This window comes from Triticum aestivum, chromosome 4A (assembly GCF_018294505.1).
Source record: "Triticum aestivum cultivar Chinese Spring chromosome 4A, IWGSC CS RefSeq v2.1, whole genome shotgun sequence".
Taxonomy (NCBI): Eukaryota; Viridiplantae; Streptophyta; class Magnoliopsida; order Poales; family Poaceae; genus Triticum; species Triticum aestivum.
In genome coordinates this window covers 560,392,865-560,412,857 of record NC_057803.1, presented here as the reverse complement: position 1 = coordinate 560,412,857, position 19,993 = coordinate 560,392,865, and the positions used below count along the sequence as shown (strand labels likewise).

The 19,993-nt window shown below is 47.7% G+C and overlaps 1 protein-coding gene across 1 annotated transcript; it reads left to right on the top strand.

The window, feature by feature from the left end:
- Positions 1-16,052: 16,052 nt before the first annotated feature.
- LOC123086967 (GRF-interacting factor 1) lies at positions 16,053-19,418 on the top strand. The gene is made up of 4 exons (XM_044508835.1): positions 16,053-16,370; positions 17,727-17,803; positions 18,511-18,595; positions 18,698-19,418. The coding sequence occupies exons 1-4, from the start codon at positions 16,281-16,283 to the stop codon at positions 19,124-19,126; spliced, it is 681 nt and encodes a 226-aa protein (XP_044364770.1). The 5' UTR covers positions 16,053-16,280; the 3' UTR covers positions 19,127-19,418.
- Positions 19,419-19,993: the final 575 nt, after the last annotated feature.

Below are 19,993 nucleotides of genomic sequence, written 5' to 3'. Positions count from 1 at the left end.
AGTAGCCATCTTGCATTAAACGAGATCCAGATACAATGTTCATGCTCAAAGCTGGTAGTAAATAACAATTATTGAGGTTTAAAACTAATCCCGTAGGTAAATGTAGAGGTAGCGTGCCGATAGCGATCACATCGACCTTGGAACCATTCCCGACGCGCATCGTCACCTCGTCCTTCGCCAGTCTTCGCTTATTCCGCAACTCCTGCTTTGAGTTACAAATGTGAGCAACTGCACTGGTATCAAATACTCAGGAGCTACTACGAGTACTGGTAAGGTACACATCAATTACATGTATATCACATATACCTTTCGTTTTGCCGGCCTTCTTGTCCGCTAAGTATTTGGGGTAGTTCCGCTTCCAGTGACCACTTTCCTTGCAATAAAAGCACTCAGTCTCGGGCTTGGGTCCATTCTTTGGCTTCTTCCCGGCAGCTTGCTTGCCGGGCGCGGCAACTCCCTTGCCGTCCTTCTTGAAGTTCTTCTTACCCTTGCCTTTCTTGAACTTAGTGGTTTTATTCACCATCAACACTTGATGTTCCTTTTTGACTTCTACCTCTGCTGATTTCAGCATTGCAAATACTTCAGGAATGGTCTTTTCCATCCCCTGCATATTGAAGTTCATCACAAAGCTCTTGTAGCTCGGTGGAAGCGACTGAAGGATTCTATCAATGACCGCGTCATTCGGGAGATTAACTCCCAGCTGAGTCAAGCGGTTATGTAACCCAGACATAGTGAGTATGTGCTCACTGACAGAACTGTTTTCCTCCATCTTACAGCTGAAGAACTTGTCGGAGACTTCATATCTCTCGACCCGGGCATGAGCTTGAAAAACCATTTTCAGCTCTTCGAACATCTCATATGCTCCGTGTCTCTCAAAACGCTTTTGGAGCCCCGGTTCTAAGCTGTAAAGCATGCCGCACTGAACGAGGGAGTAATCATCGGTACGTGTCTGCCAAGCGTTCATAACGTCTTGTTCTGCAGGGAGAACAGGTGCGTCACCTAGCGGTGCTTGTAGGACATAATCTTTCTTGGCAGCTATGAGGATGATCCTCAGGTTCCGGGCCCATTCCGTGTAGTTGCTGCCATCGTCTTTCAGCTTGGTTTTCTCTAGGAACGCGTTGAAGTTGAGGACAACGTTGGCCATTTGATCTACAATACATGTTGTAAAGATTTTAGACTAAGTTCATGATAATTAAGTTCGTCTAAATCAAATTATTCAATGAACTCCCACTCAGATAGACATCCCTCCAGTCATCTAAGTATAACATGGTCCGAGTTAACTAGGCCGTGTCCGATCATCACGTGAGACGGACTAGCCAACATCGGTGAACATCTTCATGTTGATCGTATCTTCTATACGACTCATGCTCGACCTTTCGGTCTTCTGTGTTCCGAGGCCATGTCTGTACATGCTAGGCTCGTCAAGTCAACCTAAGTGTTTGCATGTGTAAATCTGTCTTACACCCGTTGTATGTGAATGTTGGAATCTATCACACCCGATCATCACGTGGTGCTTCGAAACAACGAACTGTCACAACGGTGCACAGTTAGGGGGAATACTTTATTGAAATTATTATGAGGGATCATCTTATTTACTATCGTCGTTCTAAGTAAACAAGATGCAAAAACATGGTAAACATCACATGCAATCAAATAATAATAGTGACATGACATGGCCAATATCACATAGCTCCTTTGATCTCCATCTTGGGGCTCCATGATCATCTTGTCACCGGCATGACACCATGATCTCCATCATCATGATCTCCATCATCGTGTCTCCATGAAGTTGCTCGCCAACTATTACTTCTACTACTATGGCTAACACGTTTAGCAATAAAGTAAAGTAATTTACATGGCGTTTCTCAATGACACGCAGGTCATACAAAAAAATACAGACAACTCCTATGGCTCCTGCCGGTTGTCATACTCATCGACATGCAAGTCGTGATTCCTATTACAATAGCATGAACATCTCATACATCACATATATATCATTCATCATTCATCACAACTTTGGCCATATCACATCACAAAACACTTGCTGCAAAAACAAGTTAGACGTCCTCTAATTGTTGTTGCAAGTTTTACGTGGCTGCAATAGGGTTCTAGCAAGAACATTTTCTTACCTACGTGAAAGCCACAACGTGATTTGTCAACTTCTATTTACCCTTCATAAGGACCCTTTTCATCGAATCCGCTCCAACTAAAGTGGGAGAGACAGACACCCGCCAGCCACCTTATGCAACTAGTGCATGTCAGTCGGTGGAACCGGTCTCACGTAAGTGTACGTGTAAGGTTGGTCCAGGCCGCTTCATCCCACAATACCGCTGAAGCAAAATAAGACTAGTAGCGGCAAGAAAGTTGACAACATCTACGCCCACAACAAATTGTGTTCTACTCGTGCAAAGAGAACTACGCATAAACCTAGCTCATGATGCCACTGTTGGGGAACGTTGCAGAAAACAAAACAATTCCTACGGTTTCACCAAGATCCATCTATGAGTTCATCTAGCAACGAGTGATCGGATTGCATCTACATACCTTTGTAGATCACGCGGGAAGCGTTCAAAGAACGGGGATGAGGAAGTCGTACTCGACGTGATCCAAATCACCGGAGATCCTAGCGCCGAACGGACGGCACCTCCGCGTTCAACACACGTACGGTCAGCGTGACGTCTCCTCCTTCTTTCCAGCAAGGGGAAGGAGAGGTTGATGAAGATCCAGCAGCACAACGGCGTGGTGGTCGATGCAGGGGTCACCGCAGCAGGGCTTCACCGTTCTACTGCGAGAGGGAGAGATGTAGCAGGGGAGAGGGAGGCGCCAAGACTCAAGGGTGTGGCTGCTCCTCCCCCCCTTTATATAGGCTCCCATAGGGGGGGCGGCCAAGGGTGGAGTGGCCCCCAAGGCAAGTGGGGCGCCCCCCACCCTAGGGTTTCCAACCCTAGGCGCAGGGGGTGGGCCAAGGGGGGCGCACCAGCCCACTATGGGCTGGTTCTCCTCCCCACTTCAGCCCATGGGGCCCTCCGGGATGGGTGGCCCCACCCGGTGGACCCCCGGGACCCTTCTGGTGGTCCCGGTACAATACCAGTGACCCCCGAAACTCTCCCGATGGCCGAAACTGCACTTCCTATATATAATTCTTCACCTCCGGACCATTCTGGAACTCCTCGTGACGTCCAGGATCTCATCCGGGACTCCAAACAACTTTTGGGTTACTGCATATTCATATGTCTACAACCCTAGCATCACCGAACCTTAAGTGTGTAGACCCTATGGGTTCGGGAGACATGTAGACATGACCGAGATGGCTCTCCGGTCAATAACCAACAGCGGGATCTGGATACCCATGTTGGCTCCCACATTCTCCTCAATGATCTCATCGGATGAACCACGATGTCGAGGATTCAAGCAACCCCGTATACAATTCCCTTTGTCAATCGGTACGTTAATTGCCCGAGATTCGATCATCGGTATCCCAATACCTCGTTCAATCTCGTTATCGGCAAGTCACTTTACTCGTACCGTAATGCATGATCCCGTGACCAGACACTTGGTCACTTTGAGCTCATTGTGATGATGCATTACCGAGTGGGCCCAGAGATACCTCTCCGTCATACGGAGTGACAAATCCCAGTCATGATCCGTGTCAACCCAACAGACACTTTCGGAGATACCCATAGTATACCTTTATAGTCACCCAGTTATGTTGTGATGTTTGGTACACCCAAAGCACTCCTACGGTATCCGAGAGTTACATGATCTCATGGTCTAAGGAAAAGATACTTGACGTTGGAAAAACTCTAGAAAACGAACTATACGATCTTGTGCTATGTTTAGGATTGGGTCTTGTCCATCACATCATTCTCCTAATGATGTGATCTCGTTATCAATGACATTCAATGTCCATAGTCAGGAAATCATGACTATCCGTTGATCAACGAGCTAGTCAACTAGAGGCTTACTAGGGACATGTTGGTGTCTATGTATTCACACATGTATTACGATTTCCGGATAACACAATTATAGCATGAATAAAAGACAATTATCATGAACAAGGAAATACAATAATAATCCTTTTATTATTGCCTCTAGGGCATATTTCCAACAGTTCCCACCATCCTTCTTCAATATCATGACGCATGTCCTAGTTCATCTAGTCGACGAGATTGTCATCCTGGGGCCCGTATTTCTACACAATATGTTCCCCTTTGAGAGGTTCATGGGAATCCTAAAGAAATATGTCCGTAACCGCGCTAGGCCAGAAGGAAGCATCTCCATGGGCCATCAAACAGAGGATGTTATCGGGTTTTGTGTTGACTTCATTCCTGGCCTTAAGAAGATAGGTCTCCCTAAATCACGGTATGAGGGGAGACTGACTGGAAAAGGCACTCTTGGAAGAGACTCAATAATATGCAGGGACGGATATTCTTGGTCTCAAGCACACTACACAGTTCTACAGAACTCTACCTTGGTGACCCCGTATGTCGATGAACACAAGAACAGTCTACGCTCCAAACACCCGGAGCAGTGCAACGACTGGATTACATGTGAACACATCATGACTTTCAGCAGTTGGTTGGAAACACGTCTCAGAGGTGACAACACTGTTTGTGATGAGTTTTACTTGTTGTCCAGGGGACCATCTTTGACTATATTGACTTACAAAGGATACGAGATAAATGGGAATACATTTTACACGATCGCCCAAGATCAAAAGAGCACCAACCAAAACAGCGGTGTCCGCTTTGATGCAGCAACCGAGAGCGGAAAGGACACATATTATGGTTACATAGTGGACATACGGGAACTTGACTATGGACCTGATTTTAAGGTCCCTTTGTTTAAGTGCAAATGGGTCAATCTGTTAGGCGGCGGGGTACAGGTAGACCCACAGTACGGAATGACAACAGTGGATCTGAAAAATCTTGGGTACACTGACGAACCGTTCGTCCTAGCCAATGATGTGGCACAGGTTATCTATGTGAAGGACATGTCTACCAAACCGAGAAAAAGAAAAGATAAGGAAGCGAATACATCATACGATGAGACAAAGAGCCACATAGTTCTTTCAGGAAAAAGGGACATCCTGGGAGTGGACGGCAAGACAGACATGTCTGAAGATTATGAAAAGTTTCATGAAATTCCTCCCTTCAATGTCAAGGCTGACCCAAGCATCCTGATAAACAATGAAGATTATCCATGGTTACGGCGCAATAAGCAAATGACACAAGCGAAGAAAAAGTGAAGACTTTCTCCCGCAACTATTATGATGATACCATGCCAACTTTGTAACACACGAACATGCTACCATTGTCAATTTTGTACATGCACATGCTATGTGGGTGAAATTATGATACCATCCCAACTTTCAACTTTTTCAGAGTTCATTTGAAATGCTTTCATGTCTTATGGTTCGCCCCTGGCCCATGACCATTAGTCCCAGTTTGTGCCACAAACCGGGACTAAAGGGTTGGTCCTCGTTGCGGGCAGAGTTTAGTCCCACCTCGCCAACCGAAGGGGGCTCACACCAGTTTATAAGCCCTTCCCTCTCTGCCTTGTTGAGCTCCTCTCGAAGTGAAAATAGATGCCCTAATAGAGAAAAGTTTAACCTAAATTCATAGTGAATTTCTCTGAAATTCATAGAAATTTACTAGGAATTTAGGTTGAATTTTCTCTATAAGCGCATCTATTCTCATTTTTTTAGTAAGTTAATCACAAACTTGTGATTCAAACAATTTTCAAAGAATTCAAATTTTAACTATTCAAATTTGAAAACTAATGGCACTAACAGAAAGTTTATAATTTTTCTAAAACTAATGGCACTAACAGAAAGTTTATAATTTTGCTAACCTAAAAGCAAACAGAATTAAAAATTAAAGCAAAAAACAAAAGAAAATAAATAATGCAAAAAACAAATCAAAAAAACAAGAAAAAACTATTTTTATAGTAAAGTTAATCACAAAATAAAATAAATAATGCAACAAAGAAAACAAAAAAACTAAAAAAGTGTTTTCAAATTTGAAAACTAATGGCACTAACAGAAAGTTTATAATTTTTCTAAAACTAATGGCACTAATAGAAAGTTTATAATTTTGCTAACCTAAAAGCAAAAGAATTAAAAATTAAAGCAAAAAACAAAAGAAAATAAATAATGCAAAAAACAAATCAAAAAAACAGGAAAAAACTATTTTTATAGTAAAGTTAATCACAAAATAAAATAAATAAAGCAACAAAGAAAACAAAAAAACTAAAAAAGTGTTTTCAAATTTGAAAACTAATGGCATTAACAAAAAGTTTATAATTTTTCTAAAACTAAAAGCATAAAGAATTAAAAATAAAGCAAAAACAAAAGAAAATAAATAAAGCAACAAAAAAACAAAAAAAATGCCACCTACTGGGCCACCACGGCCTGAATACGACTAGAAACCCTACCATGGGCCAGGATTCAGGCCCGCAGTAGGCCCAGTAGGCCCACAGGCATTGCAGTGACAGATTAGGCCCGAAAGCCTGCAGTTGAGAGGAGCTCGGGAGGGTGGGCGCAGCAGCGCTTATAAACCACTCCCGAGCCCTCTCAACTAGCGAGGTGGGACTAAACTTTTGGGCGCGGGGCAGCACAAGGCCATTGGTCCCGGTTGGTGGCACCAACCGGGACTAAAGGGGTGCATTGGTCACGGTTCGTGGCTCCAACCGGGACCAATGCCCCCCTATGGTCCCGGTTCGTGCCACCAACCGGGACCATAGGCCTCTGCTTCCCGCCCTTTCGGCTGCTGAAAAGAGACCTATGGTCCCGGTTGGTGGCACGAATCAGGACCATAGGGGGGCATTGGTACCGGTTCGTGCCACGAACCGGGACCATTGCTCTTGGTATATAAGGTAGCACTTGTGAAAATTTCGCCAACCGCTCCCATTCCCCCCCGACGCCGCCAGGCCGTTCGTCGTCGTCGTCATCATCGCCGCCCGAGCCCGTCGTCGCCCGCTCCCCGTCGCCGTCGCCCCGCGCCGCCGCAGGCCTTCTCCCCGTCGCTGCGTGCACCGTCGCCGGCCTCCTCCTCGTCGCTGCGTGCGCCATCTCCGGCCCCCCTCCCCGTCGCCCCGCGCCGCGTCGCGGGCCTTCCCCCACGCCATTGCCGGCCTCCTCCCCGTCCCCGGCCTCCTCCCCGTCGCGCCCCCAGTGAGCTCCCCCCTTCCCATCGATCCTTGTCGCTCTGACCATCACCGCCGCCGCCGCTGCTCTCTGTGTGTGATAAAAATTTTCATATGTGTATGTATATGCTCATATGTATTTGGATTTGGCTATGTATGTATGTATGTATATGCTCATATGTATGTATGTATGTATGTACGTATGTATATGCTCTCTGTATATGGATTTGGCTATGTATATGCTCTCTGTATATGCTCATATGTATGTATGTTCATATAGCATTTTTTCTATATATGAATTATTTTTTTGTTCATGGATATATGCTAAAGAAAACGAGGGGGTGATAGATGATGATGAGGGGTCGAGAGGGGGACGAGAGGTCGAGAGGGGTCGAGGGGAGAAAAAAATGTTATCAGGGACGAGGGTCGTCGAGGGGTCGAGAGAGGGACGAGGGGTCGAGAGGGGTACGAACCGGGACCAATACTCTGTGTATATAAGCAGGACTTAGAAAGAAGAAGAGGAGAGGAAGAAGAGGAGAAATAAATAAGAAGAAGAAAAAGAAGAAAAAGAAGAGGAGAAGAAGAAAGGAATAGTGGAGAAGAAGAGAAAATAGAATATATTCTATTTTTTCTTCTTCTCCACTATTCCTTTCTTCTTCTCCTCTTTTTCTTCTTTTTTTCTTCGATCTTCTCCTCTAGCTATTCCTTTCTTCTTCTCCTCTTTCTTCTTCTTCTTCTTCTTCTTAATTTTTATCGGGAACGAGGGTGTCAAGGATCGCCGAGGGGTCGAGGGTCGGGAACTAGGGTAGGGGGTCGAGGGTCGTTAAGGGGTCAAGGGTCGAGGGTTTCAGGGTCGAGGGTTCGAGGGTTCTATAGGGTCGAGGGATCGAGGGTCGAGGGTTCCAGGGTCGTCTAGGGGTCGAGGGTTCCAGGGTCGTCGAGGGTTCGAGGGGTCGAGGATCGCCAAGGGGTCGAGAGAGGTTTCCTAGTGTCAAAGTATTGAAGAAATCCATGGCTTCATCATTAGCCGGAAGTAACCAGGGCATGACGAAGTCCTCCAAAGTTATTTTGGAATGGTGTCCCGGATAGGATAATTTGCCTTTTTGTATGAATTTCAGCAAAGGCCTTCCAAATAACGATATTTGGAAGGTTCTTGCTGAACTTTGTACCAAAAAGCGAATTATCCTATCTAGGACTCCGTTCCAAAATAACTTTGGAGAGCTTCGTACCATCATGCACCTGTTACTTTCGCCTAATGATGAAGACATGGTTTTGTTGAATCCTTTGACACTAGGCAACCTCCCGACCCCTCGGCGATCCTCTCGAACATGAGAGGAAGAAGAGGATCGCCGAGGGGTCGAGGGTTCCAGGGTCGTCGAGGGTTCGAGGGGTCGAGGATCGCCGAGGGGTCGAGAGAGAGATTTCCTAGTGTCAAAGTATTGAAGAAATCCATGGCTTCATCATTAGCCAGAAGTAACCAGGGCATGACGAAGTCCTCCAAAGTTATTTTGGAATGGTGTCCCGGATAGGATAATTTGCCTTTTTGTATGAATTTCAGCAAAGGCCTTCCAAATAACGATATTTGGAAGGTTCTTGCTGAACTTTGTACCAAAAAGCGAATTATCCTATCTAGGACTCCGTTCCAAAATAACTTTGGAGAGCTTCGTACCATCATGCACCTGTTACTTTCGCCTAATGATGAAGACATGGTTTTGTTGAATCCTTTGACACTAGGCAACCTCCCGACCCCTCGGCGATCCTCTCGAACATGAGAGGAAGAAGAGGATAAAAAAAGAAGAGGAAGAAGAAAAAAAGAGGAGAAGAAAGAATAGAGGAGTTCTTCTCCTCTTTCTTCTCCTCTTTTTTCTTCTTCTTCCTCTTTTTTTATCGGGAACGAGGGTCGTCGAGGGACATAGATGTAGTGTCGTCGTTGTCGATATATACCCCCTCCCGATAGCTTCAACACGTGGGGGGGGGTCGATATTACCCCCTCCTTGAAGCGTTCTCGAGGCCACCCCAAACCCTTGAAGCGTTGTCGAGGCCACCCCAAACCCTAGAGAAGCAGCGTCGAGGCCACTAATTAATATATATGATTCCTTACTATGATTAGGTAGCTAGTTCTACGTTTGCCACTAATATATCCATCTGTCATGTTTGAATAATAATTGCCATGTTGTAAATATTTGTAGAAACTATGGACACCGCCCGAGACGAAGCAAAAGAAGCGTTGTTGAGGGACATAATCGCAGAAGGAAGTGATGCCGTCTCGTTGTTTCTCAACGACACCGATGGTCTGGAAGGAGAGGGTGAAGAAGCTGGCTACGGTGACCTAATGCCGGTGCAAGAAGAAGAACATGAGGACGGCTCCGGTGACCCAATGCCGGTGCAAGAAGGAGACCGTGATGACGGCTCCGGTGACCGAACCGAGTCCGGCCAGGTATATATATTAGTTAAGCCTGTGCTGACTAGCTGATTGATGCATTCATTGTTTTGGTATGTACACATATTAATTAAGTCTTTGTTCTTTTTTCTAGCCCTCCGGATCGAGCACAACTTCGGTAAAGAGACGAGGCCCGAAGAAAAAGTTGAGCTCGGATGAAAAGTTTGAGATCATAGCAATCGCGCCCGACGGCCAACCGATTGAACCCATCCGAACAAAGAACGCATTTGTTGCTCAGTGCGGGGTTCTGGTTAGGGACAAGATCCCGATAAGCATCCAGCAATGGTTTAAGCCGGCTACAGAAGACCCTGAGGTGTCTTATGTCAATGATATGCAGAAAAATGATCTTTGGACTGAGCTGAAGTCAAATTTCACCCTACCGCCAGAGGATAATCCAGAGAACCCAGTTAAAGAGCAATTAATCAAGTCTTTTGCTCTTAAGAGGATGGCAGAACTATTCAGGAGGTGGAAGAAAGAGCTGAATAAGTTTGTCGAAAATAATGAGACACCAGAATTCAAGGGCAGATATGAGAAGATCAGAGATCACTGGCCCGCATTTGTGGCCCACAAGACATCGGAAAAGAGTAAGAAGATGTCGGCGACAAACAAGCAAAATGCTGCGAAGAAGAAGCATCACCATCGCACGGGGTCAGGTGGCTACCTCGTAGCCCGGCCTAAGTGGGCCAAGACTGAGAATGATCTGGTTGATAAAGGGATCGAACCAGAGACAATTAACTGGCCAGACCGTTGCCGGACTTGGTTCTTCGGGGCTGGCGGAACCTTGGACCCTGTAACAGGGAAGTGCATTTGGACGAACGATCAAATGGACATACCAGTCAGGAAGCTTAAGCAGTATATCGAAGCAGCGCAGCAAGGGACGTTCTTTCCAGACAGAGAGAACGACGAGCTCACAATGGCCCTCGGGAATCCTGAGCACCCTGGACGGACACGAGGCACGCCAGGCTCCATTCCGTGGAAGGTTGGGTTTCCGGACGCAGGCGGTTACAAATCCCATGAGAGGAGGAAAAAAGTGCAGCAGACCCAAATGCAGGCGCTGCAAGCAAGGGTAGACGCGATAGAGGAACGAGAAGCAAATCGCAGCAAACGTACTGCCGAAGCTTCCCCGAAGCTACCCCGCCATCTCAGCGCAGAAGCAGCGTGGCTTCCACCGAGCTGCTTCAGCCGGAGCATGCCTTGACGGCTCCTGCCAGCTATCCCGTGGATGCTATCACGGAGTCTCAAAATTGCCACCTTATGACGCAATGGATGAATTTGAAGGTCAAGGCGGCTGTTGGCTCTGTTTATCCTACTGAACCCGGCGCAACTTTTCACTGCCAGCCGATTCCAGAAGGATATGCTAGGGTGATAGTGGATGAAATAACGGAGGGATTTGAGGACCTCCAGCTTAACCACCCTACCGGTGAAGGGGAGACTCGGCTGGGGTCTGCTCTGAAGACTCCATGCCTATGGAGGAAGGAGCTCATCAACCTTCCGAACTGGACGCCTCCGCCTCCTCCTCCTCCTCGGCGTCAGGGCACTCCGCCTCCTCCACCGCCTCCTCCTCCGGCGAGTCAGGGCACTCCGCCTCCTCCACCGCCTCCTCCTCCGGCGAGTGACGATCAAGGCCCTCGGCCGGCTCCTTCTCTGGCGCGTGGCGGCACTCCGCCTCCTTCTCCGCCTGCGCCGGCGCGCCCGAGCAGCCAGCCTCCTCCTTCTCCGCCTCGTCAGCAAGGGCGGAAGAGACCCGCTGCCGCTCCGGCAGCTGCTCCGGCGCGTCGTAGTCCTTCTCCTCCGCCTCGTAAGCAAGTAAAGAAGACAACCGCTCCGTCTGCTCGGCCGGCATCTAGCAGTACAACTAGAGGCGGGAGGACATACAGATTCGGTCCTTCTCTGAAGAGTCCACAGAAGTTACCATACGAGAGGACCCCGGAGGAGAACGCGAAGATCGCGCGAACCGAAGTGGATGACTGGTTTCAAGGGTTGAAAGCAAAGAGACATCCACCTTCGGAGGAGAAGGTAGATCCGGTGAAAGTGAAGCGCACTCTGGCTGCCCTGGCAAAACCACCCAAGTCTCCGCCGAAAGGCAACTATGAGCGCATTATTGCAAAGACATGGGCCGAAGCGGAGTGGTCGGGAAGTACAGTCAGTGATCAAAGGCTGAAAGAACGACGAGCAGCTGGGAAACAAATTGCCCAGCTCGGGGAAGAAGCGAAGCAATCGTGCCCCCCGCTCAAGGTGCCTAGCGACATTGTCGATCTGAGGATGGTGCCCGGTTATTGCAATGTTGACGATTACCTACCCGACGATGTACATTATGATCCCATGGAGGTGCAGATACACAGATACGAGTACGGGAAGCCTCTCGTCAAAGATGAAAAATCTTTAACAACGATGATGCGAAGATTACATGATTGGTACTTGAAAATCTGCAGAGAGTCTGGGGGGAGGAGTACTTTGTATGCGAGAGTTAAACCGGAGCATGACCTCGTTGGAATTGAACTGTTGCCTATTCCATTTGAGGAGTTCTATCAGTTTTTCAATCAATTGGCCCTCGATAAAACAACGGTCACCTGCTACTGTCTGTAAGTACTACTACTTCTGTCATTAAGTCTCTCTATATAGCTCATCTCTTTCATTGCATGTATTTATAATTATCCTCACTATATTATGCAGATTGAAGATCGCCGAATTGAAGAAAAGACAAATCGGTGATATTGGGTTCGTTAACACATATCTCATAGATGCAACTGAGGTTGAACATCGTCCCGAAGATACCGAGGCCAACTTGCTACGATCATTCAAAAAAATGAAAACAAAGATATAATACTCTTTCCTTACAACTTCAAGTGAGTGTTACTGTCTTGTGCATATTCGGTTTCCCTTATATATTAGTCCAGGTTATAGTAATGTAATTGATGAGTTATGCATGCGTGCGCAGGTACCACTATATTCTCCTAGAGATTAGGCTTGAGCAGGGAGTAGTAACTGTCTTGGACTCTAAACGAAAAGATCCCCAGGAGTATGTGGACATGACTAAAATCCTCAAGAAGTAAGTTAAATCGATCATTATCCACCATATCAGCAACTTTGTTCATTTCCTGATATCAAGTAATTGTTTTCTTTGTCCGGCAGGGTTTGGAGAAAATTCACCAGAAAAGTTCCGGGACTGCCGAAGGAGCTAAAATTTAGACACCCGAAAGTAAGTACTACAGTAGCATGTTCCGCGCATCTCCTAGTGATTCAAGCGCTAGTCTCATCAATACCATGTAGCATTCTTGCTTATCAGTTTGATTGACCTCTATTTCTTGTAAAGTGGTTGTGGCAGGAACAAGGGAATGATTTCTGTGAATACTACGTCTGCGAGTCCATCCGCCACATGACCTGTGAGCGGGGCGGGTACTCTGACGAACAATATGAAGTACGTAAATAACAACATTCACAATTTTATTTTATTACCATCATTTGTATTGACCCCCTTCTTAAAATTAGATGTTTCAGAAGCGGGATGAACTCCTAGCACCAGCTCGCATGCGAGCAATTCAAGAGGAATTGGCGGCATTCTTTCTTGACCACGTGATCGCTGAAGACGGAGAATACTATGTGGATCATGACTCCGTATGATTATATTTGTAAGAGATAATTATTGTATATATGTAGCCGGTAGTGTCGGATAGATATACGAGAACTTGTTGTTCGACCAATCTCTCGGAGAAGGAGAGAGGTGGTCGATATCACTTCTCTCTGTATGCATATATGTTCATGACGATCTTCTGTTTCCTTCGTTTGCTTACTAGCTAGCTAGCGTGTCTAGTCCTCTCTATACGTATGTATAGTACGTAGCGTCGATCAAGCACGGACATAAGAGAGGACACTTCTCTCTATTAATTATAGCTAGCTAACACAATATATGAAACACCTAAATTAACCCCCAAACCCCCAACCCCCCCCCCTTCAAAAAAACAAAAACCCCAGCCACAGAAATGCTGACGCGTGGATGCCTATTGGTCCCGGTTGGTGCCACCAACCGGGACCAAAGGGTCTCCTGCCTGGGCTCCGCGCACAGGCCACGTGGAGGCCCATCAGTCTCGGTTCTGGACTGAACCGGGACTAAAGCGCCGTGGCATTAGTACCGACCCTTTAGTCCCGGTTCAGGAACCGGGACTAAAGGCCCTTACGAACCGGGACAACAGGCCCTTTTTCTACCAGTGATGATGGGTGCCAGTTAGTCCGGATGTTTAAGACCCGTTTAAGACATTCATCAAGATCGTATTTTCATGACCAGGCCGTTTGTCCGAGCGTTTGAGATGGGTTTGGTGCACCCGGCTATAGATGCTCTAACCTCCTCGCCCAAGCACCGACGCTGCAACCGCCGAGGTTGGTTCTGCATTGGTATCATCCATGCATTAGCGTCACCAGCAGTCCATAGCCCCTAGCGAGTCGTTCGTCGCGGAGCTGGTCGTTTGCGTCACATATTTCACGTTGGTATTTTCCCTGTGCATTTGCTACCCGGACCTCTCACGAAATCAGTCCATTCATTGGCGGTAGCTTGCCACTCCCTCCTTTCCGGTTTATAGGGCTTATCTCAAAACTTTAGTTTTTCCATTTTATAAGGCTCAATTTGGTTGTTTCCCATCACATGTTCAGATTCCATGGTGCATTAAATTGTTGCATGCAAATATTAAGAGAAAATTGACCAATGCATGTAATTTATGCATGCATGCATTGCAATTAATGCATTGGTAAACATACTTTTTTGAGGAAAACAAGAGCATTAGTTGGGTGTTTTTGCAAACAAAAAAAAATATTCCACCACTCACCATCTATCTTGGTTGGTGAGATTTTTAAATTGAGGCTTATAAACCGAAAAAGAGGAAGTACAAAAATAGCCACCTGCAACGATCAGCCGCGAGGTGGCCGGGAAAAAAAAACCTTGCTTCAGTTACAGCAGGGCAGGGACGAGACGACGAATGAGCGATGACAGAGCCATTTGGAGGCCACCTTTGACTCCACCCGCCCAAGTCTTCCCTGCTGTACCGCGCTTTACTCTACCTTTTTACCGAACGTAACACCCAGAGCCAGCCGTAAAGTGGTACAGTAACTACCACACGTCCTCCCAGACCAGTGACCACCCCTAGGGCGGCAGGTAAAACAAATTACTATAGTCACTTTTTTACCGCGGAGGATCCGAGTCAGATGACGCAACGCCTTACCGGGCGGCAGGCACTGCGTGCATGCATGCACGCGCCCATCCGAGAGAGAGAGAGAGAGACTGCATGTGCCCGCAGCGACTGTGCAGCGTATACACACACACACACGCCGTGCGTCTCTAGGCTGTAGCCCCGCTGTAACTTTTGGTGTTATTACCCTAGTGGCCAGCCATGGCCATGGTAAACGGGAGCGCCGCGGATACGACAGACTGAAATTTCCAAACGTTGCCGCCGCGTACGCCTCACTGTAGCACGCCCTACGCCTCTCCGGCACCACCGCTCCGCCGCGCAGACGCGGCGGCGGAACGTGCTTTTTGGTCGCCCTCCAACGACTATTCACCGTAAGCACGTCTAGATTTTACCACGCTCGTGCTCCGTTGCTGCACGTTACACCATGTACGGTAATTATTTTATTTATAATAACTGGTTGGTGTAGGGGAGTGACGGGTGACGAGACATACCGTCTGCGAATCGTATCGGAGGGCGTAAAGAAATGGAGGTAGCCTAGCCTGCTCATCACATCACAAGCCGCTCGGATCACATAGCCCCTGGACGGGCTGGCAGGCCAGACTGGACACCAAGCTCAAGAAATCTCGCCCGAGACATAAATAGTACTACTCGGGCGTGGGGGACATAAATTAGGCCAACCTAACGGACGGACGCCTACAGATACGATGGATGGCGATTTATTTTCGCCTCTGGCTGGTGGTCATTGTTAAAGAATCAATCGGCTTGAATGCGCAGGTGCCCAAGTCCGGAAAGTTACCGGCCTTTCCGCCCGGCAGTAAAAAGTTACTTGCATGGTAGGGGTCTCGGCCTTTAAAGCTCGTTCAAAAAAGATCTGCCCCTCCAAACCAAATGCTTGCTTGACCAAGAAAGAAAAATGATTGGGAAAAGAAACCCCTTGAGGCTGGTCACAGTGGGGAGGAATTTAGGAGTAACATCACACACTTCAATACAACTTTGCTTATGTGGCACGTATTTAATGAAGAGAGAGGTGCTTGTGGTAACTAGCTAAGTTACCGGAACATCACACACTCCAAAAAACAATGAGTCTATAACCTAATAAATACATCGTTGCATGACACTACATAGATGTTTCTACCCACTATGGAGGTAGTAACATAGTCTAGGAAAGTGTGAAGTTACTAGCTTATGTTCTTGACCATTGTGACCAGCCTGAAGCGGCAGCCCAGTCGCCCGGCGGTGGTGGTGCTACTCCCCTCCCCTCCCCTTTTTAAAGAGCTCCACTCCAAAACCAAAGGCCAAAACCCTGCCTGCTCTCCTTCTCACCACCAAAACCCCAAGAAACCTTCAGACCTCCCTCTCTCTCTTTCCCTCCGCACCGGCCTGTTCTAAAGCAGCAAGATCAGAGGGGGAAGGGGGGGAGGAAGGGGAGGCAGAGGGAGAAGCAGAGCAAAAGGGGCGGCGGCAGGGGCGGTGGTCTTGTGTGGAGGGGCGTAAGCTTTTTGCAGTTGGTGATTGGAATGCAGCAGCAACACCTGATGCAGATGAACCAGAGCATGATGGGGGGCTACGCTTCCTCTACCACTGTCACCACTGATCTCATTCAGCAGGTCATCTCATCATCCCCCAAATCCCCCTCCCTCTTTTCCCCACTTTCTTTCTTGTGCTTATATACTCCATCCCTCTCTTTCCTTGCTTATTTCTTCCGTATTCTTCTTCATTCATCTGGTGCTTGAATCATTTCTCTTTCCTTTTCTTTCTGTTAATGAGAAGCAACTCTATTTCCGTTTCCTTTTTTTGTTCCCGCTGCTCTATTCTGGCCTTCTCTTCTTCTTTAGGTCTTTCGCAGTTTCTTTTTATGTGGTCTTGAATCATTTCCCTCTCCCCTTTTTGTTTTCGCACTTTTCTAGGAGCATTTGATCTTTGTTTAGGAGATTTGTGAGGAGCTCTAGTCTAGGGCACGCTGAGTTTGACCCCCTCTTATTCTTCATGCTTATTCTTCTCCCCACCCTCCGTCCAGTCTAGTCTAGATACCCTTGATGTGTATTTTTATATTAAGATCTGTTCTGCTCTCCATGGTCCCTCACGCCTGATTTCATCTGCAGTTCAAACTGTTGCTGTCTTTCTTGTCCCCTTTTATTTTCTTGCTCCTTGCGATATGATGAGAGTATTTCCACATCATTTCCCCCCCTTCCCCAAAAAATCCTAGTACTATTTTCAGCTTGTTTTGGTCGGTGCCGCGGCGCCCATGATCACGCCAGTATTTTTGGCAAAGTAGTAACCCATGCCAGGCCTGCGTTCCCTGCATCTGGCCTACCAAACCGCCATTAAATCTTGCCCCCTTTTCTTAGCAGGTGCATCATGTGCAATCTTCTATCAACGGAAACGAGTAAAGGCCGTGCTATTTCCATAAATCTTTCCACTAATCCAACGTGCAAATCTGAATATTTTCCCAGGGATAGTGTCTTGCCATATCTTGGTAGAAAAAGATTAGCGGTCAGAGTGGCCTTATTGGCCAGGCCGAGCCAGACATGATCTGGTCCAAGTTCATGTGGGTAGTGGGAATGTAGGTTCGCTTGTGCCATTGGTATTTGACTGCTAGATCCCTAAAGTTGGCTTCACGGCTGTGCGCTTGTCCTTGCCTCTGTGATAACCTGCTTACATGCTACCGTGTCAGTCAATGATTGACCCTCGGCTTGATAGGATAGGCTGTTGGCAGTCAGATCTTTTGTGTCTGTGCATGCAACACCCTAATCTCCTGTGTGGCACCTAATTGGTGATAGATGATTGTGTTTTCATATGCTGTGCTTGACTGACTGATTTAGGTAAACATCCAGAACATGGAGGTGTTGGCACCCAGCTGTGATGCAGTACTAGTACTTGTATTCAGTATAGTATTCAAGATATGCCTTCACTGAAATGTGTTACTAACATAAAAAAGTTTCTTGGGCGTTGGAACTGTGCAGTACCTGGATGAGAACAAGCAGCTGATCCTGGCCATCCTCGACAACCAGAACAACGGCAAGGTGGAGGAGTGTGCACGGTGAGTCCGATCCCTGGTCTGATCTGATCTTGATCTGGTCTGATATCCTTGTGAACTACCCCAGCAACTGTGCTGTTGGAGCACTGCACTCGTGATGGAATGCTGCAGTGTTTTATGTAGTTTTTGCTATCTTAGCTCTTTTTGGTAACATCATATCAGTTGGGAGTAGTGTTAGGAACAATTAGAGAATGCTATGGTCGTCTAATAGAGAGCGATTCAAGGGCCTTCCCGGTTTGGACAATCAAATGTGTTCGCAAATGACATCCACGTTGGTCGTACTAGGCCCTAATGGTGATGCTACTGATTTTAGTAGGAGTACGTTGGTTGAGACCCAGGTTGATTTGTGCTTGTTCTAGGCTGATGAAAAATTATGTTTATTGATGAAAAAGTATCTGTCTGATATAGACGTGATTACTGTGCGGAAAAGTACCACTGTATCTTGTTCAGCGCACTGTTTCTCCGCTTCCCTACTGTCAGTGCCCGCAACAGTTTCATCTTTATTTTTCAGTCATACTCATGCGTGTTCTGTTCATGTGCATATGCTTACTTTGTGGTGACTGACAGGGAGCGCATCTTTGGTTACCTGCCAATCTCTGCACAATGGTCCCACATATTATTATTTTTGCTTAATGTTCATTGCCCAACAGGCTACAGCGCCTGCACGCTGAGCCTTGTTTTGCCTACCACTTACTGCTCCGGTGCTGCAGGAACCAAGCTAAGCTCCAGCAGAACCTCATGTACCTCGCCGCCATCGCCGACAGCCAGCCGCCGCAGACGGCGTCGCTGTCTCAGGTGAGTTCTCATCGAGGCTGGCCCTGCTGCGGTTCTTGTTTTTCTGGAGTTGTTAAGAGGACTGAATGAACTTCTTGATCGCTTTGGCGTGGTTCCGCGCAGTACCCGTCCAACCTGATGATGCAGTCCGGGCCGCGGTACATGCCGCAGCAGTCGGCGCAGATGATGTCGCCGCAGTCGCTGATGGCGGCGCGGTCGTCGATGATGTACGCGCAGCAGGCCATGTCGCCGCTCCAGCAGCAGCAGCAGCAGCAGCAGCAGCACCAGGCGGCCTCGCACGGCCAGCTGGGGATGTCCTCCGGCGCGACCACCGGGTTCAACCTCCTCCACGGTGAGGCCAGCATGGGCGGCGGCGGCGGCGCCACTGGCAACAGCATGATGAACGCCGGCGTCTTCTCGGACTACGGCCGCGGCGGCAGCGGCGCCAAGGAGGGGTCGACCTCGCTGTCGGCCGACGCTCGCGGCGCCAACTCTGGCGCGCACAGCGGCGACGGGGAGTACCTCAAGGGCACCGAGGAGGAGGGAAGCTAGGCCAGCGGCATCGTCGCTAGCACCGGCATAGCAGCTGCAGCAGGAGGAGGAGTAGCAGGTAGTGTTCGAGGATGGTAGTAGCGGATTAGCAGTAGCTAAGGTTGTTGCGTTGGCTAAGGTTTAGGTGGGTGAGTTTCCATGGAACCTGGAGGTGGTAGTGGCGTCTGCATGCAGGCTCGCTTGTTTTGGATGTGCATGGCAGGTTCTCGATCAATCCTAATCAAGATGTAGTGGCGATGGTTTGTGAACACTCCCTATGTAGTGCTGAATGATCATGGTGTTTTCTTCTTCACATGCCTTCTCTACTTTGTTCATTGTGCCGTGCATCATGAGTTATAAATCAGAAGAGTAGCTCAACTTCTCTGGTAGGGATTACACCACTATCAACGGTAGATCTTAATTATGACAGTCACGTCGGCATGCTACATCTGCTGCCAGGAAGAGGACACAGTTGACCACATATTGGCTCGTTGCGTCTATGCGAGGCAAGTATGGAACGGTTGCTTCGAGTGGTGGGAGAGGACGCGTGGTTCCTTTCGAGGCAAGGTCAAAAGAGGGTTCGACTCCTTCGTCATTATGACTGCATGACACTTATGAAAACAAAGGAACGCTAGAGTATTCGAAAGGGACGACCAAGTGAGATCCGACGCTAGCCTAGTGCAACAAATCTTCTAGGATATCAAACTTTGGAAAAGGGCAGGAGTTGGTGTTGAGGGATTGCTAGATTTGTGAGAGAGTAGTTTTTCTTCTTCTTTTTCTTGGAGTCGAGGTCCCCGTGTAGACGTTTGTTGTCAGTCACGGTCTCTTGTAATCATTGTTTCTCCCTTCTATAAAAATACGATACGCCTTTGGCGTACTCTCGAAAAA